The sequence below is a fragment of the Podarcis filfolensis genome (assembly GCF_964270895.1).
Source record: "Podarcis filfolensis genome assembly, chromosome: 1".
NCBI classification, from domain to species: domain Eukaryota; kingdom Metazoa; phylum Chordata; class Lepidosauria; order Squamata; family Lacertidae; genus Podarcis; species Podarcis filfolensis.
This window is the reverse complement of record NC_139604.1, coordinates 128,967,417-128,992,131: the sequence shown is the minus strand read 5'-3', so window position 1 is coordinate 128,992,131 and position 24,715 is coordinate 128,967,417. Positions and strand designations below refer to the sequence as shown.

At 41.7% G+C, this 24,715-nt stretch overlaps 1 protein-coding gene across 4 annotated transcripts in view; it reads left to right on the top strand.

Annotated features, from left to right (window-relative positions):
* Window positions 1-24,459, top strand: part of ARID4A (AT-rich interaction domain 4A) — a 57,319-nt gene extending 32,860 nt beyond the window's left edge. For 3 of the 4 annotated variants that reach the window (XM_083610783.1, XM_083610785.1, XM_083610784.1), the window contains 14 exons: window positions 4,348-4,420; window positions 7,737-7,831; window positions 7,952-8,049; window positions 9,495-9,723; window positions 10,297-10,541; window positions 12,535-12,732; window positions 13,782-13,866; window positions 14,021-14,222; window positions 14,727-14,789; window positions 15,535-16,665; window positions 18,845-18,949; window positions 20,962-21,174; window positions 21,292-21,474; window positions 22,568-24,459. In XM_083610783.1, the coding sequence (XP_083466909.1) occupies window positions 4,348-4,420; window positions 7,737-7,831; window positions 7,952-8,049; window positions 9,495-9,723; window positions 10,297-10,541; window positions 12,535-12,732; window positions 13,782-13,866; window positions 14,021-14,222; window positions 14,727-14,789; window positions 15,535-16,665; window positions 18,845-18,949; window positions 20,962-21,174; window positions 21,292-21,474; window positions 22,568-22,671 (3,024 nt within the window). In that variant the 3' untranslated portion in view covers window positions 22,672-24,459. The remainder of the gene's footprint in view (window positions 1-4,347; window positions 4,421-7,736; window positions 7,832-7,951; window positions 8,050-9,494; window positions 9,724-10,296; window positions 10,542-12,534; window positions 12,733-13,781; window positions 13,867-14,020; window positions 14,223-14,726; window positions 14,790-15,534; window positions 16,666-18,844; window positions 18,950-20,961; window positions 21,175-21,291; window positions 21,475-22,567) is intronic. The other variant, XM_083610786.1, reaches the window with a different exon arrangement.
* The last annotated feature ends 256 nt before the right edge of the window (window positions 24,460-24,715 follow it).

Genomic DNA, 24,715 nt, shown 5'->3' with positions numbered 1-24,715 from the left:
TTTGGTTCTCCAAGTGTTGTTGGACCAGCTCCTAGAATCCCTGACCATTGACCATGATTGATAGGTCTGGTGGGAGTTGGGAGTCTCAACACCCAGAGGGGGCACCATATGGATTACCCCAGTCTCCATGCTAAATTCAGTTCTAAACTGGGCTTACACACACTACATGCATTCGGTTCAAAGAGTTTGGAAAGTGGGGTGGAGGTGATCATAGAATCTGATGAAACCCCTAGAGTAAGATTGAAACCAGGGTTCCTGTAGACAATTGGTAGCTGTTCTTCATTCATATTATTACAGAATTTTATTGGGAGATCAGATTGTTCCCCAAAGCTTGGAGACAGCTGCGTCTGCAAAAAAATACACGTTTGTTTAATGATAACTTTCAAAAGTGTGCAGGACTTTCATGTTCTGAAATTCCTTAACCTTGTAAACATAAATTTCCTTTCGGCTGAACATATTCAGCGCCCGTGTGACTGACAACATCTATACCTACTGCAGCATAATAATTACAATAGCCATTTGACTCCTATGTCCTTGTTGGAAGGCGCATAACGTTTCCTGCGCAGAATGGACTTGACTCTCTTTCCAGCAATTTCGTAGTACTTTGATAAAATAATGCAGTAAAAGAAAATAGACATTTGTGGTGCTCTTGTTTATTTGGAATGCAAAAACCTAATTAAAACCTTTGCAGCCTGTTTCAACACCTTGATGCTGACACAGTGTGGTAACTTCAGCTACCATTATAAACGTTTTGCATAAATGCTCTATACTCATATTTAGAATTCTCACTAAATATAGACATTCCTCTGAGGCTATAAAAAAGATGGTTGGGAGCTTCTAGAAACTGCACATCGGAGACAAATTCTGTGTTTATCTCCTTTTGAAGAATAACAAACTCTATTAAATTTTCTTGCTATTTAAAACTCTTTTAATATTTAAGGCAGAACTAGGAATGAGAGGTCTTCCCCAGTGCCATTAACATTTCCTTAGTATTTATAATAATAATAATTTGTTATTTATACCCAGCCCATCTGGCTGAGTTTCCCCAGCCACTATGGGCAGCTTCCAACAAAATATTAAAATACAGTAGTCTATTAAACATCAAAAGCTTCCCTAGACAGGGCTGCCTTCAGATGTCTTCTAAAAGTCTGGTAGTTGTTTTTCTCTTTGACATCTGGTGGGAGGGCGTTTCACAGGGCGGGCGCCACTACCGAGAAGGCCCTCTGCCTGGTTCCCTGTAACTTGACTTCTTGCAGTGAGGGAACCAGAAGGCCCTCGGCACTGGATCTCAGGGTCCGGGCAGAACGATGGGGGCAGAGACGCTCCTTCAGGTATACTGGACCGAGGCCTTTAGGGCTTTAAAGGTCAGCGCAAACGAACACTTGATTTGGCTGTTGATTTCTGCAGGTGCCAGCTATATGTGTGGAGGAGGAACCACTCCTCACCAACCTGAACAAGGGCTCCTGTTTACTTCTCTGGCAACAAATCAAACTTGGGTCACTTGCTGTACTTCCTTTATCACTGATAAAGCCATTTTAAAAGATTGTAGTTACTCAAGAGAGCCCGTAATATTCCACAAGTTCCTTAGTAGCACACAGTGCCTGCAATTTAGTCCATGTTACTTTGGAATAACACCCAATCTACACCGTGGGGCTTAAACCTTGGGTAGACATGCATAAGATTGCCTTATGCATTTGAGGTTTCATTCTATGCAGAGCATGGCCCGCAATACTAAATGATTAGATTAAGAAAACTGCGATGAACTTTCATTATATTTCTTTTTCCAAGCTGATGTAAGAAGCACAAAAGTGCAAGTCAAGCTCATGAGTTTGGGGGAAACAACTCTCCCGTTTTATTTAAAACTATATCCCATAGCATCACTGAATGAATTTGGCAATCATCAAATATGAAAAAAATAAGAGTCCTGCTTCCAAAGAGGAATCTATAGGGGCTTGTAGCTTTGTTTACAGATTAGTAGGTTTAAGGCTGAGGTGTTTCCCAGTGCTCCTGAGGGATTTTGGGATTGAACTTCTGTCCCTGTATGCATAAAGCATATGATTTGACACCAAGCATCATCCACCCTTTCCAGTCCAATCCCCATTTCTATGAATCAGGTTAAATCAAATGGTACATATTCAGAACTCCATTCAGCACTTTGCTCCCAGTAAAAGTAAGCGTGCACAAAAGAAACCCTAAGATTACTTTTAACTGTTTTGCTGTAACAGGATCATCTTGGTGTAATATTTAACATTTTGCTCGGTTACACCTGACACACATGCGTTAAACTCCTGAAGCACTTCTGAAGCATTTTATTGTGATGCTGTAAAATTTAACATAAAGGCTGGTGCACACAGTCTGTCAGAAAACAAGAAATTGCAAAGTCTTAAGGATTCATGTGATGCTACTGGAGCCTGTCTGAGAAATAAACATTGAACAGAATGGCCCCTGCAGCACTGTGGAATAGATATATTTGGCTTTCCTTCCCTCTCCTACCACAAAAAGTGAAAGAATATGAATGCTAAGTGACTCTAATAATGTCAGCCCCCAAATACTCTCCAAATAAGCACTTGGGTGACACAACTTAATTTTTTGTTCAGAACAAAAAGCTCCTTTAGAGAAAATACCACGATAAATACTCAATAATAATTATGATTATCAGTAGAAATGTTTGTTTGCAATATCATGGTTTGTAGGGTGTCTAGAGGGGAGAATAACTCCCCCATGGAAATAATCTCCTTTCCAGGAATATTTCTGTCATTAATCATGTGATCTGGGATTCTCTGCCGTCCATTCTCCCCCCCCCCCATGGGCATGTAGATAGATGCAAAAGTCACTTATGGAGAGGAGTTACCTATGTATCTCAGATGCAGCTGTTCCAGGATGTGGTAGCTGATCATAAGGTCCACTTCGGACTAGTGGTTGCATTCTGCTGAATGCAGCCACCTGCTTGAGAGAGTGTTGTAGTCGTTGGAATCCCGGGCTAGGAACAGGGAGATCAGACTAAGTTCCCATTCAGCCTAGAAGCCTGCTTGGTGACCTTGGGCCAACAGCCCTCTTCCAGCGTTGCCTGCTACCGCAGGGTAGCTATAAGGACACAGCAGGGTGGGAACGATGTATTCTGGTCCTGTGTTCCTTGGAAGGAGACTGGGATTGGTGCTGTCCCGCAAGAGGTGTGATGCTGCAGCAGAGTCATGTGTCTCCCGTGCTTGGATGAGATTTAAAAATCCATCGGCAAACGTGCTGCAGGAGTGAAAGCTTCATTCTTGGCATAGATCGCTTAATAGGGAACTCTGCCACCAGAAATTGAGCGGAAACATGAGAGAGGTATTGGCATTCTTGGGGGAACCCCAAGGTTTTCAGAAGTACAAGCACCTTAATCTATGCAGAGGCCGAAGAGCCCAGCGGGGACTGAGCATGTTCAGTAGCCAGAGAATGTGTCTTGTCAGTTGAAACCTGGGGGTGGGAGAAGGAGGCAGTGGTCCTGCTGGGGCCTCTTAAAGCAGGGGTGAGGAAGTGGCCCTCCAGGCCTTTTATCTGGCCCTTGGAACACTTCCCAGGCCACATCCCTTATTGGCCCTGTTTCACTTGAACTTTGATCGTTCCTCTTCCTTGTCTGGATAGAGGAGAGATGGGTGTGTGTGAAGAAACCAGCCTGCTGTGCAAAGGTAAAATTCACATTCTTTGCTCTGTTTACTTTTATTCTGGCCCCTCCTTCCGCTGGCCTGTGGCCCTCAGAAGATTGTCTGGAAGGAAACGTGGCCCTTGTTGTGCAGAGGGCTCCCTGCTGCTTCCTGACAGCTCCCAGAATTCTGCAGAAGGGTGTAGTTGGCTGGAAAGAACCCTGAACCCAGAGCACTTCTGCTAAGAGAGAAGGGTATACTTTGTGAGTTGAGATTTTAAGTAATGCTGCTTGTGGTTTCATGACTTTCCAGCTGAAACTGAACAGAGATTAGTGACTCTAATAGAGACCTAACTTCAGCTGCTTTTCAGGTTAATAAGCCAATCCCTGTATATTTTCAGGGGCAGTGGTCTCTTGGGGATGAGGCCAGGCATCAGGGTCCCTTCAAAATGAAGACTGACCACTTGCATTTAACGGCAGCTCCAGATCCTGTCAAATCTCCATCAGACGTCAACATGCAAGACACTTTCTATCAAGTTGCTTGGATACCATATAACGTATTTTGGTGAATAGTTCCCTCTTGCCAATTTTATAATACTGTTTTTTTGCAGATCTGAAATTTGTCGAACTCGGCTCTCCGTATGCAAATGCTTATGATGCTGCAATTAAGGCAAAAGCATATACTTTAAAAAAAAAAATGTGTCTCCTTTTTTCTTTTCTTTTGGCAGCCTGAGGAAGAGCTTGATCCTGAAGAGAGGGACAATTTCCTCCAACAGCTTTACAAGTTTATGGAAGACAGAGGTAAGACTTGACTGCCTTTTAGAATGATGGAAGCTCTGAACCTAGTGTGGAAGTGCATTTTAACAGTGCTATATTTACTGATTGCGCCGAATGCTTGTGATGTGCTCTGAATGCTGTTGAGACCACATTCCTGTGCATTCAAGGGGAAGTCCCATTGAACTTGGAGACATTTACTTCAGAGTAAATGTGCAAGGCATTTGGGCTGGTGTTTACAAACATTAAGCATCACCATCACCTAAAACGAATCCTCTTAAGCAATCTTACTGCAGTAATGAGTTTGCAGCAGCATGCGAGAGAAGCAAGGCATAGGTATCTGCAGGTATGTGGGACCCTTTTTGGGGTGGAATATGGGCACTGCCAGATGACCAATTTATTGAGCATTCATCCTGACTTGTTTGCGGAGAGGTTACAAGACATTGCATCAAAGCAAGTGTTATCCCACATTTCCCCGTGTCTTTCCTTACTGCAAAATTTCAATCTTTGGGGGGAAGTGGGTTTGTTGTGCAGGACCTCTCAACCAACTATAGTTGCACAACCTGAATTTGCCTGTATCTGACAGAGTCCCACCTGATAATAGCAAGCATCTGAAAACCCCCTATATGTGTGCACCAACATCTTGAAGTATACCCAGAAGGTTATAGAAAGCCAAGTATAGAAACGTGTTGATACTGTAGTTATATGTTGATCTTGTATTTACATGAAAACCAATACAAATTATTTGTATTTGGATTAAAACAAACACACACACACACGCTCCCAGTGCTCCCAGTGACCAATTCTTCCAAACTTGATCCACTGTGCTTGGTGCATGTTGTGGCCTGCACCTTTTCAAGGGCCAGGCTTCCATCATGTTTGCTGTGGGTAGTCTAGGTTCAAGAATACAAAAGATTAAAAGCTGGCTTGTCAGGTCCAAATCCATTGCAGTATCAATGAAATACTCCTTATATTCACTGCAACTTGAAGTGCAAGGCAGAGTGATGGCAAACTAAAGCGCTATATGCTGTGAAAGCAGCAAGTGAGCATGATTGTTTGCGATCATGTTGTTAGCCAATTTAAACCTGTTGTCATATGTTTGCGTTGAACTGATCCAAGGTCAAGGGGTTTAATTCACATGAATGTTCCCACATTGAAAAAGGGATATTATTATCATTTTTTTAGTATTATTAAAATTGTTTTTATTTAAATTTCTACTGCCCTTCATCTGAGGATCACTGGGCGGTTTACAATATTAGTGTTTCAGTTTGCCTGGGATTCTGAGGTTGGCTGGTTGGTTTGCAACTAAACCATCTTAAGATTGGTTGAAAAGGACAGATAAGACATTGAATTGCCTTCCTCAGTGCAGATAGTTGTCTGTTCATCTCCAGGATGATGAAGAGAAGCTTGCTTGTATTTCCAGGCTGGTAGAAGTTAGCTTATTAGCGTTAACCAAGGCTTCAAAAATCTCTTGCCTTGCACAGCTACAAATTCTGAAATGCATAAAATTGATCATTTTTAATCCTTTGCAACAGTGCTTGGCTGATGTTGCTGTCTCATGTAACATCTGTCTCCAATACAGTGTAAAATACTGGGCAACTAATTACTGTTGCTGAACTAATCTAATACCTCATGGGAGGAGAAGCCCTAGTTCATTTTTGTTTGTGGGAGGTTCCTGGTTCAATCCGTAGCAGCTTCTGTTAAAAAGATTTCTGGTAACACAGTGCTGGACTAGATGAATCTGTGCTCTGTGTATAAGGCTACTTCCTGTATGCTCATATATTAATGTCTTGCTGTGGGTAGCATAGATCAACTGCCTAGAGAGATCCCTGCTACAGAACAGGATCTGTCTAGGAATGCTTGCTTTGGATGCTCTCTGCTGGTAAATGATGGAAATGAAAATGACTTCTGGAGATTTCTCATTTGGATTTGACATTTAATTTCCTGGCATTATGCTCTGAAAATCTTAAAATCTCAATTACCAGTAACCATCCATAATAACAGCATGCACATATTTAAGGGTGGTCGACTTTATGGGGCCACTGCATATTTTCATTTTCTATAATAAATCCTGGATTGCAGATTATATTTTTGCAGTGGGGGGGGGGACTGTATTTATTTTTTCAGTTTGTATACTGCTAATTGCAGTTGTCTCTAAGCAGCATACAGGAGACACAATGCAATGAGACTAAAAATGAGTTAAAACATAAAATAAGAATTGAATGAAAATACCTTCTAAAATTCTTCTTTAAAAGGATTCGGTAAGCACTGGAAGTTCATTAAGAAGAAGGCCTGTCTGGCACCAGCTAATAGAGAGTTCCACAAAATACTGAGCATGCAGATCCTTATGGATATGAGCCCTGGGGGACCATGCTGAGATTCCTGCATTCCAGGAGGTTGGACCCCAGATGACCCTTTGGGTCCCACCTTACTGTACGATACTCTGACCACCAACAGTGACTCCACTGAAGACTTAGGTGATCAAGCAGAGATACAAGGGCCTTATTTAGGGCCTTGTAAATTATTACAAGACTTTGAACCTGGCCCAGCATCATATGGGCAACCAGTGTAACCTTCTGAGTCCTGAAGGACTCAGTGCTGGGGATTGCCTGTCCCAATCTACCATCCACAGTGTTTTGCACCAATTTGAGTGGTTTTCTATAGTTGAGCCTTGGTCCTAATTGAACCTAATAAAATATTAGGCTGCAATCCTGTTTCTACTTTCCTAGAAGTAAGCCCCATTGAGTTCAGGAGGATTTGGTTCTGAGTAGACTGTGAAGATTGTGCTTTTAAGCTCTTAATGGTCATTTCCCCCTCCATTTTTTGCTGCTTGTATCCTCAACTCTTAAAAAAAATATATTCCTCATTTGCAAAAAATGATTCTGTCAAATTACTAATTGATTGCTGAGTCTATTTATGCCCCACTCCGGAAGGGAGAAGAGGTTGGAATTTCCATCACCTTTAAAGGTGACATTTAACTTGACACATCATTATCTTAAAGCCAGTCTGTATCCTATTTAGAAGAATCTGTTTTACCAAAGCAGGCACCAGGTATCAACTTCTGCTTCCAGATGCTCACAGCCAAACAGTTAGAAGAAGAAGCCTATAATGTAGCCATGCAAATAACTTACCAGCCAAATAATAATAATTCACTTGCCAATATTTGTTGATTGATTGTGGTCTAATAGGCTGGAGGGGAATAATGGGACCACCCTGGGTGCCTCGAGATGACATCAGGCAAGTGGCCATTTATAAGCTGTAAAGTGTAGATACGTGCTTTAGAGTAAAAGTGCAACGCCTGTGTAATAAATGCTTCTTTTGGTATCTCTTTTATATTAATTAGGAACTCCTATCAATAAGCCACCTGTTCTGGGCTATAAGGATCTTAACCTCTTCAAACTTTTCAGACTGGTATATCAGCAGGGTGGGTGTGACAATGTAAGTATGGCATTTCATAAAGCTAGCCTTCAATTTCAAGCTAACATTGTTTTAGTTTTCTATTTGATTTATATACGTGCAATACTGTACTCCTGAAATACTTCTCTACCTCCCGCACAGATTGATAGTGGAGCCGTATGGAAGCAAATTTATATGGACCTTGGCATTCCTATTTTGAACTCCGCTGCTTCCTACAATGTAAAAACTGCTTATAGAAAGTAAGTAGTCTCTCTTTTTATTTAAGGTACAACTACTCAAAACTTAGATCCGAATGAAATCATAAGCAGGATTTGGCAGGGGGAGGAGGCAATATAGACAATAGCAAGGGGGAATATCACTAACAATAACTTCACGGTGCTGTACAGGTTTTTAGCTACTGTACATTTTTCTATCTTGCTAACTCAGCAGTCCCAATTGCCGTCTGCTGTGGCTAACAACTTAAACTTCCAAATGTAATATTACATTTAAAAGCAAAATGGTAAGTCGGCGGCAGCTAGAATTTATGGCCTCATTTGGGCAATCATATTTCTGCTTAGTTAAGCCCTAAGTACAAACAAGCCTTGCATCTCCTCCTATAATCCCTTTGCTCCTCCCTTTACAGAAGCGAGTGAGCAAACTAGGAGAGAGACTTCAACTTAACTTAGAGTTTTGCATTATGTCCATACTGGGAAATGCTGATTAAATGGCTTCAGGACAAAACGGGATATTAAGCCATGGTTTGAAATTTTATAGCTTGGCCTTTTTCTCTTTTTTTAAGTGTTGAGCTTCTTGTACCCTGCTTAGAAACTATTGTAATTAAGTGATATATAGATTGTGGAAGTAAGGAAGTCAGTACGAATGGCATGGGGAAATTGTAGCTAACTGAAGACTTCCTCTTGATTTATTTATTCATAAAATGCCCTTTATCCGACGATCCCATGGCAGTGTACAACATTAAAAACATAAAATGCATAGCTTAATAAAATAAAATAAAAACTTTAAAGCAATTGCAGAAAAAACATATCCTCAACAATTCTCCCCACATTTAAAATGCCATAGATTGTGTAAAGAGGAATGTTTTTGCCTAGCACCTAAAGACATGCGAGGATGGTGCCAGGCTGACCTCTCTCTCGAGAGCATCCCACAGTCCGGGAGCCACCTCAGAAAAAGCTCTTTTTCTTGTTGTCACCCTCTGCACCTCTCAGGGAGGGGGGACAGGCACAGAAGGGCCTCAGGTGACAAGCACAGGGTCTGGATCGGTTCGTACTGGGAGAGGCAATCCTTATTTGTCATATCAAGTGAAGGAGCTGCATGCGCGACCACAAGGCTCATTCATATCTCTGCTTATTACCCTAGGATATGGCTACCCGAGCCAGCCTAATAAGAATCACATTTCCAAGAATCCTCTGTGCACTGAGCAGCCATATGTCAGGACACCAGGAAGTCAGAAAGAAACCTTCCCACTGTGACTGAGGATTAAAATTGGAGGGTGGCGTGGGGGAACGATAGCGCTGCAATTGTTGGAAGAATTTTTCTGTAGATCAGAACCTCCTCTTGTGTTAGAGCAGAACTTGAGGGTGTTAAAGGAGTTCGCGTTCTCCCTCTGTGCTGCCTAGGTGATGGAAAGAGCCTTATTTTATTTTATTTTTACATTGCCAATAAATTCCTTTTCTGAAACCTGTAGGTATCTTTATGGTTTCGAAGAGTACTGCCGGTCTGCGAACATTCAGTTTAGAACCATCCACCACAATGAACCAAAAATAATAGAAGCAGTACAGAAACCAGAAGAGCCAATGGAGGAAAGTGTAAAAGAAGAGCCAGAGATGTTCCCCATAGAGGTTCGCAATGAGGAGGATGAAAACGATTGCAGCAGTGAAAGTGAAAAAGAAGAAATTGAGCAGAGGTCTCCTAGGGTAAGGCCCATCACTTAGAACCTTGTGATATTAATTTGTTATGTTCGATTTTGGAATGGAAATGTATTCCTGTATGATTAGTTCTAGAGATCTCTTTCTACTTTTATTTTATCTGACATCCGTTATACCTTGCTTGGTTATAAATAAATGGAAAGAAAGAAAAAGTACAGTAAAAAAGGAGGTTCCTACTCTTGCTTTCCCAACAGGGGTTTAATTAACCAGCTATAGGCCAATGAGAGTAAGCTAATGTTTATTCTGGAAAAAGCTAGCAGCTCATTACCTCCTGCGTTTTCTCAGTCATGTTTTCCTCATGGTTGTATCTGTGGCTGCTCAAGCTGCTTACGTGGTAACAGAATCCATGTTTTTAGATACCTATTCATAAGGCTGTGATGGTGGCTTTCAGGTATATATTTTGCTTGTCCGTGAATTCCCTGATGCGCCGCTAGTCAAGGAAAAAAGCTTTAACTTAATACTGCAGCAATGTATTGTGTAATCCTACTGCCTTGAAGGCAGCAATGCAGTTTAAACAGCATGCTTTCATCTCTCCCACCCCCCAAAACCCAACTATTATAGGGACGAAGGAGACTTGTTCGTGATGTCACTGTCACTAAAAAGGAAGGCGAAGATGATAAAATGCCGGACAAACTAAGAGACAGCAACAAGGAGAACAAAGATGTAGAAGACGTGTCCAGTAATGCAGAAAAAAGGGAAAATGAGCTGCCACTTGGAAGCAGAAAGACCACACCAAAGCAAAAGGAAAAGAAAGCAAAAAAGGAAGAGGAATCTGACAAGGAGTCAGATGAAGAGGAGGACAGGAGGCAAGAAATATGTCTTTATTTCTTCTACTTTATTTCTTCTACTTCTTCTACTCTAAGTATTTCTTCTACTTATTTCTTCTTCTACTTCTGTCTGATGCTGTAGCACGCGAGTGTAAAGTCTTGAAATTGGACACCCAGTGAAAATGACCCTTAATCCATGTTAAATTGCATCTCAAAAGGTGTCGTTTTATAGGGCAGGCTCAGTGTAAGAACGTAAATGGACAAAGTCTTCATCCTTTTTAAAAAGCTGGCAGCTAACAAAGAGCTTGGTAGTATGATGGCTCCAAGAGGAAGAAGGTTATAGGAGGCTTCAGTGCCAGGGTTGGGGAATCTGTGCACCTCAAGATGTTGGACTACAACTCCCATCATCCCTGAATATTGGCCATGCCAGCTGGGACCAGTGGGAGTTGGAGTCCAGCAATACCTGAAGGGGCCACAAGTTCCTGCAGTAGCTCTACACAAAATTCCTGCCTTTTCTTTGGCGAAATAAATATATGCCAGTCTCCATAGTTTCTCATTACCCGTAGAAAAGAGAGAGTAAGGAACGCTACCAATGATGAGCACAATCAAGTCCCTGGTTTTTCCTTCTCTCTTGGCTGCCTTTTCACAGCCCCTTGTTGTTGTTTAGTCATGTCCGACTCTTTGTGACCCCATGGACCAGAGCACGCCAGGCACGCCTGTCTTCCACTGCCTCCCGCAGTTTGGTCAAACTCATGCTGGTAGCTTCGAGAACACTATCCAACCATCTCGTCCTCTGTCGTCCCCTTCTCCTTGTGCCCTCCATCTTTCCCAACATCAGGGTCTTTTCCAGGGAGTCTTCTCTTCTCATGAGGTGGCCAAAGTCTTGGAGCCTCAGCTTCAGGATCTGTCCTTCCAGTGAGCACTCAGGGCGGATTTCCTTCAGAATGGATAAGTCTGATCTTCTTGCAGTCCATGGGACTCTCAAGAGGCTCCTCCAGCACCATGATTCAAAAGCATGAATCTAGGCTGCCTTAAAGCAAAATCCTGGGGTGTTCAGCTTTAGCAAAAAAAAAAAAATCCCTATCTAAGGTGACTTCCGACAGCATAATCTGTGCTTGAGCACAGCTTATTCATCAGTTCCATCAGAAGGGAACTTTTTTTAGAATATGGATAAGAAGTGCTGTTGTGGTGCTGGGCTGTACTAGGCATTTACAGAAGGCATTTTGAAAGAGCTTCTTGTATAACAGTAATATATTTGTGTGCAGAGTTCTGTAAGATGTAATATTCAAGTTGATGTAGCTATTAGGATTGCCCTGTTTAATCCAGTTAGATTTATTTTATTTTTAAAACCTTGAGTTGATAAAAAGGTACGCCTGGTTTTATTGGGATTTATTTATTTACAAAATACGTAATAAAAACTGAAGGTAGCAAGCACCACCTAATGAGCCATTTCTCCTTCCCTGCATACACAGGAGAAAGAACTCTTCTAAGAAAATATACTTCTTGCTTCAGAAATACTGTTTTACCTATATTCCGGTTTTAATTGATTGACTAAAACTCATGATGTTTTGATTTAAGTGGGTTGCTGCTCTAATTCCTATGCATCCTTTGGCTTCTCAGATAATGGTTTGGGTACAAATTCAAGCTGGCATTAGAACACCATGCAGTTGTGCACTTGTTTGTGAAGGGCCTTTCTTTAACTAGTAGGCAGTCACTTGAGAAAAGTACTCAGCAGTAACGAATTAAAATGAATGTCATGAAAGGCTAATCGCGACTTGCATTGGGATTGACTTGAGCGCTTCCCATCAGCTCCACTGTGGCTCTGTGGGATTGATTAGGTGCTTGCACAAGATTCATTACTTGGAAAAGTGCACTTTTGCCTGGATTCAGTTGCTGAGTCACTTTCATTCAAGGCAGAGGTTGGCAGTGCTGCATTGCCGCCATGCAAGCATAATGTAAGTGAGGAGGATCACAGCTGCTGCCCACGTCTGGCCTCTAATTAGTTTGCATCCTGTTACCTGTCTTGCTGCAGGGAAGAACTCGAAAACCGAGGAGAATCGGAAGGAGAGGAGGGCGACGAAGACACAGAGCCTTGCCTAACGGGAACCAAAGTGAAAGTAAAATACGGCCGTGGCAAAACTCAGAAAATTTACGAAGCCAGTATTAAAAGTACAGAGAATGATGACGGAGAGGTTTTGTATTTGGTGCATTATTATGGCTGGAATGTAAGGTGAGGAGAGAAGAAAGTCAACCTTGTAATCTTGTTTTGTAGTCATATTGTAGTAGCAAATAGACGTTCAGGTGGACTACCTGAGGCCCTGCAGACAGGTGCCTTCAGTCCTGTCCCTCCTCTTTTATCCTGGTGTGCTTTGATCAGGCGTGAGCATCGTCAAGTGTTTTGCCTGGGCTGTATTAGGAGCTGCTTCGTGCAGCCATTTTTAAAATTCAACTTGGGATGAGTCAATGTGCCCCAAAAATGTTCGCTTAGGAAAATGATACTGTCAGGAGTGCCCACACATGGTAAGATTTGATGGACAGCCTCTTGTTTACTCAGCAATGTTAAATGAAGACATGGCAAACCTTTGATGGTTTCCCTTTTCTTTATGGACACAATTGAACACTAAGGGCAATATCCAGGAGCAGGTGACACAGTGGGTCAGTGGGTCTGGTTGTTAACCAGAAGGTTGGTGGTTTGAGCCCACCTAGGGACAGCTGTGGCAGAATTCTTGCATTGCAGGGGGTTGGACTAGATAACCCTTGGGGTTATCTATACTGTACAATTCTATTATTCTTTTATCAGTGCAAGGGTTTCTGCTTGCACAGTGGAACTCCCCCTCTCTTTCTGCCACACACCCACTGTTCTGGAGTGTTCTCCAACCCTCTGGAGCAGATTTGGGGAGGTATGGGGCACAGAAAGAGGGGAAAACTGTAAAGCAAGAAATAAGTTGAGATACATTAAAATACATATATAACAAATAAGTAATTGGACAGTTTCTTCATTTTGGAAAAAAAGAATTTTATTTTACACCTAGAAGCATTCAATATCTGAAATGACTACTGACTTGCTGGAAATGTTGGGATGTGCTGTTTATAGTTCACCTACTAACTAACCTTTTAAAATTAAAAAACATTTGGGGGGGTATGGTGCAAGACTTCCTTTGTGGGCTTGAAATCTAGGGGTGGGGATGCTTTTTCGGGTGAGGTTCTTTTTACAATTAGCCTTTGCTCTAAAGCCATTTTTAACAGGAGTAATAATTCTGCATGGTATGTTTTCCATAGATACGATGAATGGGTGAAAGCTGATAGGATTATTTGGCCTGTGGAGAAGGGAGGCTCAAAGAAGAAGCAAAAGAAAAAAGCAAAAGTATGTAGCATTATTCATAAACCTTATTTTTCTAAACAACCTTTTATTTTCAAAAACGGGACTTTTCCCTTTCTGATTACCCTTTCTTTCTGTAAATCCTTTTAAGATATGTTGCACAGTAGTAAAATGACCATTTGTATGTATCTGTGTTCAGAGTAAAGAAGAGAGTGAAAAAGATGAGAAGAGAGAAGAGGAGAAGCAAAAGGTGAAACGGGGGCGCCCTCCCCTGAAATCGACTCTTCTCTCAAACCTGTCGTGTGGTCTGCCCAAAACTCCTAATAGCGAAAGTAAACCAGGAGCCCGAAACTCGCGCGGCAGCCTGCCAGATTGCTCACCCTTGCCTAACGGGACTGAAGGTATTTCCAGTTCAGGACTGGGATTTTTGGTGCATGGTGTTTTACAAAGGGTCTTGAACAAGCAGCTAATGATGCTTTTTATGATGGCAAATCGTTTCTGATTTAAAAGGCATGAGGTGTAAAGCATAATGTGATGATAATAATAATAATAGTAATAATAGTAATAATAATAATAATAATAATAATAATAATAATAATAATAATAATAATAATAATTTATTATTTGTACCCCGCCCATCTGGCTGGGTTTCCCCAGCCACTCTGGGTGGCCTCCAACAAAGATTAAGAATACATTAAAATGTCACACATTAAAAACTTCCCTGAACAGGGCTGCCTTCGGATGTCTTCTAAATGTCAGGTAGTTGTTTATCTCTTTGACATCTGATGGGAGGGCGTTCCACAAATAATGGACACACACACACACTCTTGGAAAATAAATAAAACCTTTTCTTTGTAATGTTCTTGCTCCCAATCACTGATACACCCTCTTCCTTTAATTTTTAGGAATGTCTCGCAGGCAAACAAGACGTAGCTCAGGAATGTTGGATTCTGACAGAGGGTCAAATGGTGAGTAGATTTTTTTCCATATGTTGTGGGAAGATGTATTATGAAATCTGGGGAGGGGAGAATATATGGCAAGAGGATTGAGACAGGACACTGCCTGCAGTTGGGGAGAGGAGCGATACCTATTGCTTCTGTTGGCTCTTGATTACAGCCTTTCATGGTGTAAAACAATGTGAATCTCATAAACAGATTCTTCATGCTTCTAATGAGACCTATTCTACTCTTGAGACAGAGAGCAGAGGGTGAAATGCAGCTGCGTCATTAGTTATGAAATACTTACACTTTACAGAAGTTTAACCTTCTGAATGCTCCCATCTCCCCAGTCATCATTAGCAATGAGAGAGGAGCTGTACTTTATTTATAGACACTTTCAAACTATACCTTTGTTCTAGCCTACTTTCTTTGTAGCTTTATTGAAATAATATTTCTCTTTACCGTATGGGGGGTATCCAACTAAGGTGACATTCACACAATACGTTTAAAGCACTATGATACCAATTTAAGCAGCCATTCTGGGAGCCATAGTTTGTTAAGAGTTCTGAGTGGAGACGTATTCCCTTCACAGAGCTACATTTTCCAGAGTTCCCTGTGAAAGAGGGATTGCTAAACTACTCTGGGAATTGGCCTCAGTCATAAGAATAGAATGATTGAAATCAATGGGCTTTGAATGACTTAAGTGCTGATACCAACTTTCATATGAAGTTGTGCCTTGACTACTAGTTCTGTGCTATGTATTTTTTTTTTGTAGACTCGATTTCATCTGACAGTGATGCGGATGAAGCTTCTGAAAAGAATGCGAATGAAGAGTTTTCTCCAGCCAATTCTGACCCAGAAAAAGATGAGAAAAGAACAGTTGAAAAACCTGATGAAGAAATCCCAAAGATCTCACTTGTGCTGAAAGAGAATGACAGGAATCAGATCCACCCTTTGGAACCTTTGAAACTCGAAGTTGAAGAAAACGAACAAGTGGTTCAGATTTTTGGAAACAAAAGTGACCAAGTAGAAGATATCAAGAGAGAGATGGAAAAATCACCTAGAGCGAAAGGACGGCGGAACAGAACAAGAGACCCCTCCCTGGAGAATGTAAAGAGCACGCCACTAAACCAGGAAGAGGCAGCAAGCGAACATCTCTCGGATTCTGAAAGATTAGACACGTCGTCCTTGGACAGTAAAGGACTGAGCACCCCTTCTGAGAATGAAACAGATCCTTGTGCAAAAGATAAGAAGCTTTCGAAAAGGAAGACTGCGGAACAGCCATCCCCCGACAAGCGGGTCCGGCTGGTGGGCGAGATGGAAGTGCCAAATATCATGTCCGAGGGGAGGACAAATGAATGTTCTGGGACAGAAGAATGTAAGGACTTTGGTGCAGATGACTCACTCAGAAACGAGAACGAAGAAATGCCGTCGCTGGTGGCAGAATCCGATCAGCGTCTTCAGGGTCGGGGAGGCGAACACTTCGATTCTTCCGAGGAAAACCGCAACCCCGCACTGAAAGACGAGGACGATTCCATGCCTCAGATCGGGCCCGAAACTCTCCTCTGCCACGAAGTGGACTTGGACGACGTGGATGAAAAGGACAAGATCGGGCCTGAAAAGTTCATAGCGGAGAAACCCGACTCCAGCCACCCCACTTCAAACCCGCCTGCCTTACCTCCCGTGGTCCAGCCGAACTTCTCTGTGGCCTCTCCTCTCACCTTAAGTCAGGATGAATCACGGAGCATCAAGAGTGAAAGTGACATCACCATTGAAGTGGACAGCGTGGCTGAAGAGTCTCAGGAGGGTCTCTGTGAGAGCGAGTCTGCCAATGGGTTTGAGGCTTTCACTACTACTTCAAGCAATTGTAGCATCGCCATCCCAGAAAGGGAGATTGGGGAGAGGGGTAAGTGCCGGCTTCTAACTGGAAACTTCATTTTGATGCTTCCATAAAGTGGTTTTTGTAATCCACATGGAGGTTTGTTTACAATCAAGCAGAATATAAATTTTGTTAAAGTAAAATTCCCTCTCTTCGTAAACATGCTGAAAGCATGACTTGCAAAAACGCTGAAGGATTAGAAGCAGGGAGTCACATTTTGCTTAGTCATTCATTCATTCATTATTCTAATATTATTTGCAACATAAATCCACCACAACTCAAATAAACAAATCCCCCACCATTAGACATGAACATAACATAAACATAAAATAAAACAAACGACAGAATAAAAATCTTCCTTTATCCTGTACATGGCCTCCTTATTTACTTCTTATAAACTGTTTCCTTTATCAATTATTATTATTATGATGATTTTTTTCAAATTATGACTTTTGAAACAAGTCCAGGTGTGTATTTTAGGGCACTGTTTTGTATTCTTTACATTTACAAGTATTATTTACATTCTTTTTGAAATTCTTGTCTGGGGAGTCCCCTAATTGCCTCTTGTTAATCTAGCCAATTCGATATAATTTAGTAATTTATCCTGCCATTCCGTTTTTGTTGTTTAGTCATTTATTTTTATCCCATCAAGGCAGCTAACAATAAAATAGGGGTTTGGGAGCAGACGTATTGAAATTGGCTGCTGCTTATAAACTAGCAGCACTTCGATATCCATCCCCAGAGTCCCCAATTCTTCTAGCCATGGCAAGTGTTCCCCATTGCCCAGCCTGCATTTCAGTGATGCTCAGAGCAGCTGGAAGTTCAACACAACTTGAGGAGATGACTCCCCAGTTCAAAGCTGGAGAAGGGAGCAAGGGCCTGTCCTTTTCATACAGTTTCTTAGAGGTGCATTGCAAAAAAAAAAAAAATATTGATCCCTAGCCCACGGGGATCATCACCCCAGTTGCACCAGGCTTGTGTCATCTCCATAGTGCAATTGTGGCAGCACTCATCTCTGTCCCTGTGCCAGTCCCCAGAAGCCAGAGAAGGGGAAGCAGGGGGTGTCCTTGACCTTGCACCAAATTTTGGAGCCCCGGGATCAAGGTCAGGGACAAGACCTTCTGGGTGGGGGAGGAGTGGCTTCCTGGGCAGCCACAAAAGCTGGCCAAAATGTGTGGGTCTCAATCTGTTATGTTTGTGGAAAAATAAGCAGATTATGCTAAGCTGGTTCACATAGATGAAGCGGAGGCTTCGGTGCCCAGCTTGTTTGCCCCGGAATTCGCATATGACGCAAGTACATTTCAAGAGTTGTGTGGACGTGCTTCTTTAGAACTGCAGCCTTCCTCCCTTGTGGGAGTAATGCAGCCGCAGTTTGTGAGGCATGCAGCTGGAGGTTATTAAAAAGGCTGCTAAGGCATGCACATCAGTGGGCCAGAATTCTGTATTTGAAGGGTGAAATGTATCGGGGAGAGGAGCTAGCCAAATCATGACTTCTGTAGCACCACGACTGCCAAAATAACAGTTGCTGCTCCCTCTTCTTTAGCCTGATTAGTTGCAACTCAGAATAATTTATTGCTATTTGTTATTGTTGTTATTATTATTATTTATTTAAAGGTGTTTGGCCCTGGAGTGCCCAAAAAGATCTATAGAAATCTACCGGGGTTTTTTTTACAGAAATGCATCCTTGGAGGTTACTAGTGCAGTGAAGAGCCCTTAAACCTCCTCAGGCAGGAAGGCCACAAAGAAAAGAACTAGAATGGTGAGGGACTGGGGAGAGAAGTTGAATTGGCTGCTGCAGCTGTAATTGCTGAATGCTACCTCTTGATTCTGCTTCTGTTACTGGAATTGTATGTTTTAATTGTATTTTACCAGTGACATGTTTGGCACCCTGGGCTTCTTTGAGAGGAAGGGCAAGATATAAATTAGCAGTAGCATTAATATTCTCATTGGCTGCTTATTGTTGCTGGTCTCTTCCTGGTTGTTTTCTCTCTCCGTACCATTCTCACTTCCATTCCTTCCCAAGAATATACTGGGCGTGTTTTGTTTCTGTTTGCGGCACACGGTGTTTTGTCATCCCTCATGGTATGGCTTGTTGTTATGGGGATGGTTGATCCTTCCAGTCCTATGACTTTAAAGAGCTTAGTGGCAGTTCAGTTGTACCATTAAAGACTATAAAATGAAAAGGTACCTTTCATTTTATTTTCAGGTCAAAAAAGGCCTGGTGACAACAGCAGCAGCTCACTGGCCAAAAAGCAAAAGCGTACTCCAAAACGAGCAAGCACTGTAGCCAAAAATGAGAAGAATGGGACAGGTACGTTTCATAATCTTTCTCTGGAAGGGATTTTGCTCTGTTTGCTTAGTCCAGCCTTCTCGTTTATGCTGTGGTTAGGGAGATGATTTAGGGAGGGCTGCATTGCCTATTTTCCCCAGAAGGAGCTACTTTTGAACCCAGAACATGCTAAGTTGCAACCTTTGTTTATTAGATTTCTTACTGTCCCTTACCAGGATGGGTTAGAACGATAAAATACATAGTTATAAAACAAATGAAACATTTACAGCCAGAAAACAAGTGAAGTGTAAAAAATATTTAATACAGTCCCACATATTCAAATCAGTTAAAAATAGTTCTAATATATATGCAGGCCGAGGGTAAAGATCTCCCCTCAGAAAGTGGAGAGGAAACCTTTCTCTAGCAATAGTGGAAAAGTTGTCAGGACAGAATGCATTCCTTGCATTGTTTTCCAGTGTACTAAGTAGAGAGTCTAGGGACGCGGGTGGCGCTGTGGGTAAAACCTCAGTGGCTAGGACTTGCCGATCGTATGGTCGGCGGTTCGAATCCCCGTGGCGGGGTGAGCTCCCGTCGTTCGGTCCCAGCTCCTGCCCACCTAGCAGTTCGAAAGCACTCTTAAGTGCAAGTAGATAAATAGGTACCGCTTTATAGCGGGAAGGTAAACGGCGTTTCCGTGTGCGGCGCTGGTGCTGGCTCGCCAGATGCAGCTTCGTCACGCTGGCCACTTGACCCGGAAGTGTCTTCGGACGGCGCCGGCTCACGGCCTCTTGAGCGAGATGAGCACGCAACCCTAGAGTCGGACACGACTGGCCCGTACGGGCAGGGGTACCTTTACCTTTAAGTAGAGAGTCTAGATGGGGGCTGCTCTTCCACAGTATGGCTACAAAGCAGCTCATCTAATTGTAAAGGTGAACTTTAAATTCCTGAAGGGTTGTCACATGGAAGATGGAGCATGCTTGTTTTCTGCTGCTCCAGAGGGCAAACCTGAACCAATGGATTCAAATTACAAGAAAGTAGATTCTAACTGAACATTAGGAAGAACTTTCTGATGGTAAAAGAGCTTTTCTGCAGTGGAACGGTCTCCCTCAAGAGGTGGTGGACTCCCCTTCCGTGGAGGTTTTAAAGCAGTGGTTGGATGGCCACCTGTTAGGGATGCTTTAGTTGAGATTCCTGCATTGCAGGGGGTTGGACTAGATGACCCCTGTGGTCCCTTCCAGCTCTCTGATTCTATTAAATACTTTTTTCACTTCCCGTAGAGTGAGAGCTAGAAATACAAAGGCCTGTTGTTTTGCTAACATAGGCTTCAGAATTTTAATCTTAAACATGTCATCACTTTGTAAGACATCCTGTGGAGGGCTATTTTCCCTCTAGAGAAGGAAACGTAAGAACTCCAACTTGGAAATATGGTTTAAATGGTAGCATTTGTGTGCCGTATGAGTTTTAATAATCAGATGGAAATGTTCTCTGCTCAGCTGAATTGTGTAGTAACTTTATGTCCTTAAAGACAGCTTGCCTTTTGCAGTCATGCATATGTTGAGTGTCTGCTAAATAGCCGGGCGGGGAGGGGAAAACTGAGGTTGCTTAGACGTGCAGAGAAGGGCGTCCCACATTGCTGTATTCTAAGAACATCACAAGAGCTCTGCTGGATCAAGCCAAAAGCCCACTTGGTCCAACATCATGTTCTCACAGTGGCCAACCAGATACCTGTGAAAAGCCTGTAAAAGACTTGGGCACAACAATGTTTGCCCTACTTAATAATAAATAATAATAGTTTTATTATTTATACTCTGCCTATCTGGCTGTGTTGCTTGTGTGTCATAGATGGACTTCTCTTGTGTTCGCCTCCTCACCCCCTTTCTACAGAGCCTTTGTAAAGATTATTGAAATAATGTATTGAAGCACTTTTGAACTATTAAAATGTGGTATATAGATGCTATTGAATGCATATTTTTTTATATTGAATGCATACTGTTGTCTAAAAGAGTACTGTGTAGGAATGGGACAACCCAATATACTGTGTCATGTTGTTGCAGGACAAAGCAGTGATAGCGAAGATCTTCCCGCACTGGATAGCTCAAGCAAATGTACTCCAGTAAAACACATTGGTCTCTCCAAGCCACAGAAGCTCACTAGGTCGCCTGCTAGAGTATTATCCCCCAATATGAAAGATGGGGATAAGGACAAGCAGAGGGACAAGAACCATCAAAACATTTCTCCAAGGGTGTATAAGTGGAGTGTCCAACTCAGTAAGTGCTCCCCCCCCTTTTGTACAGTAGATAATTTGGGTGGGAAATAGGGTTACAACAGTACATGGATGTTCCTTCTGGATTGTCAAAGCCTTTTCAATTATTTTATTTCCAAAGATGAATTGGACAACATGAGCAGTGCAGAGAGGATCTCTTTCCTACAAGAAAAACTGCAGGAAATCAGAAAATACTACATGTCTCTGAAGTCTGAAGTAGCCACCATAGACAGGAGAAGAAAACGATTAAAAAAGAAAGACAGAGAAGGCAAGTTCAGTCTTTGTCAGACATACAAGCTTTTGGGTGAGTGGTGGTGTCAGAAGGCCTGTGCAGTTTCTCTTTCCAGACATTGTCATGCGTGCTCTCCATGTTTGGAGTGTTTATATAACATTTTAATTGTGGAATTGTGACCAAGGCCATTGTCAGTTTTTAAAAAAGGGCATATCATCTGCAACAAGGAGGGGTGAAACTGAAATGTGTGAAGGGGCTGAACTGGATGTGCTCTTAAGATCTGAGCACAAAGAGACTGGGCAGCACCTCACGGGAGCTGCTTTTTGGGTGATATTGGTGGCTGCTCGGGGAAAGTTGGGGCTAAAAAGCCAAAATGTGCAGGTGGCACCCCCCACCTCTTGTAGCACAACGTATTTGTACCCTCTTAACTTTTTCTTCCATGTTTCTTCTTTAGTTTTGGATTTTTTTTTACTTTTTCGCCCACTAGGTTGTTCCCAGCCCCTGCTCTGCATGTGTGCCCCATTTGGCACAACATAGTTTGTCATAGTTTTGGGGCTTGCTTTAGAGCAGAGGGTCCTGCAGTCTTCCAGACGATGTTGGAAAACAACATCCACTGCTGTCCGTTGGTAATACTGGTTGGGGCTGATGGGAGTTTGGAGTACACAGCTGGAAGGCCAAGCAGGTTCCCACATCTCCGTTAGGCATTAACAGGCCTAGATTCCAATTAACAGTGGGAAAAGCTGGTTCAAGAGTTGGCAATACCTGGCAGTATTCAAATGAGTGACTTTGGGGGGATAGCTTGTTTTCTCCTGCTCTGGAAAGTAGGACTTGAACTAATGGCTTCAGGTTACACAAAAGGAGATTCCGACTAAACATCAGGAAGAACTCTCTGACAGTCCAAGCTGTTTGACAGTGGAACGGTCTCCCTTGGAAGGTGTTGAACTCCCCTTCCTTGGAGGTTTTTAAGCAGAGGTTGGATGGCCATCTGTCATGGATGCTTTAGCTGAGATTCCTGCATTGCAGCGGGTTGGGCTGGATGACCCTGGGGATCTCTTCCAACTTGGCGATTCTGTGATCTTAATAGTTCACCAAAGGCACAGTGATCACCTGCGTATATTGGTAAAAGGGTGCGTTAATGCTTTTTGTATTTTATTTTTTTTAACAGTGTCTCACACAGGAGCTTCCATGTCCTCTGCCTCTTCAGACACTGGAATGAGCCCTTCGTCCTCCTCTCCTCCACAGAACGTGCTTGCTGTTGAATGCAGGTGATACTGGTCTCCTCTGCCTTGTGCAGCAAGTTGCTGTCATGGACAGAAATCCCGAAATACCATAGAAAGCACTCAACTGGTTTGACATTGCCAAGTATATTCTGTATACTCTTCCACTGCTGGACTGTGTCTGTCTCTTCTCCTCATACCCCTCCCTCCATCTTGTCAGTGTGGATTTTTTTATTTTTAAAAAAACTTTATTGTGGATATTAATTAAGCTAATTGGCAACTGAAGGTTTGTGGGTGCACTTGGACACCTCTGTCTTTGTGCTTATTTTTTGTTTTTGTTTTTTTGTTTTGGTTAAAACAGAAAAAGGGCACTTAATCAAATTTGGAAACTTGGATAGCCAATGAAGCATTTGAGTGCTATTAGGAAATTCTTTTTTTTTTTTAAAGGAGCAAGTGCACCAAACAGTCATCAAAATAGGTTAATCAGAAAATGGAATTATTGCTGCACTTTTTTCACCAAGCTGTATCTTAATCCTAAGTGAGAGTCCCTTTCCCCCCCTTTTCTTTTCTTTTTGGAGAAGCACTTGCTGTACAGACCTGCCAAAGTGTGTATTCAGCAATGTTCCCAATTTTAATGGTGTAAATTGGACAAAATAAATTGTGAAAGGAAGCGTAGTTGACTGGAAACTACCGTTGTAATGAGTCTTCCACTTTTTATAGGATTTTTGAGCACACGATTATGCAAATATTTTAATGTTTAATGTTTACAGTGGAATCGTGAATAGGTTTTCAGTGGACTATCTTATCCCTTGACAAAAGTATTTTGTCTTTTTTTCTATGTAATTTCAGAGTTTTTATTTTGTTACAAAAAGGCAAAAAATAAAATATATAACAATGAAGTTATTTAACAAGATTTCTAAAGCTGAATTTTTTTGTGTAAAATAAGGTATCTTGCAACTTGTTAAATATATTTATTCAGACATTGGATGTTGTATTTTTATGTATTTTTAAAAAAATATTAATAAAATTGGGGAGAAAAAGTCTAAGTTAGGTTCACTCTTTCAATAAATATACCTGTCACTTAAAATCATATACAGGTGGCTTCATGTACCATACCTGTATGTGAAGTGGTTTTGTCTGTTCAATCTTCCACAGTGTAAAACTATAATCTGGCATCTGGATTAAACTCTATCCTGTCTTGAAAACTTTGGCAATCCTAGTACTTCTGTTGCTTTTGAGGAACAAATCTTTGGTTACCCTTACAATGCTTTTGTCACACTTTCTTATTTGCTGTACTGTTGAAATCAGTTTTCTATCTGCCAAAGTTGAAGAGCATAATTGAGAAGAGTTAAAATGACTGTTTCGGCTGTGGATTGTCCCACAGACTGAAAACAGTTTGTAAATAACTTTCCCAAAATCATGTATTTAAGACAGTTTGCATATACATTGTGTATAAAGTGATTTTTTTAATCAATTTTTTAAATTCACCTTTGTACATTGAAAAGGGGTTTTCTGCCTTTTCCGTGTTAATATACTGTAGAGTTATAACTCAGATTCTCTAGACTGTCAGGATCTTAAAGGTTCACAAAACCTGAAGGTCTTGAGTGAGAGACTCCAGTGAAATGGTCATGTAGCTAAAGCCTGGTGTCTCTTGCAGTTCCATTTTATCAGTTTCTCAACTTATGATTCCAGTTCCTTCCATTTTCACAGAGATCTAAAGGAAAAAGTACTCTTGTAAAAATGCACTTTTTCTGTCTTTTTCTTAAGCAGAGCTATTTCAATGTATGATACAAATGAAGCTCGATGGAGAGCATTAATAAAGGTTATGTTTTTAAACATAGACTTTATTTTATTTTTAACTGATTTTGTAAAACTGCCATCATGTCCAAACAATAGATAATGGCTTCATAATGTGCTGTAAAGATTCTTCAAAGCAAACTTGGATCATATATTTTAATAATAAAAGAAGTTATCATTATGATAAAAACTTGGTCAGATGTAATCATGCTTAATATTGCTTTCAGCAACTATGAATCTGAGCCTAAAACCATTTTACTTTGTTGTAAAATTAATACCCTGTTCTTCAGTGGCCAAGA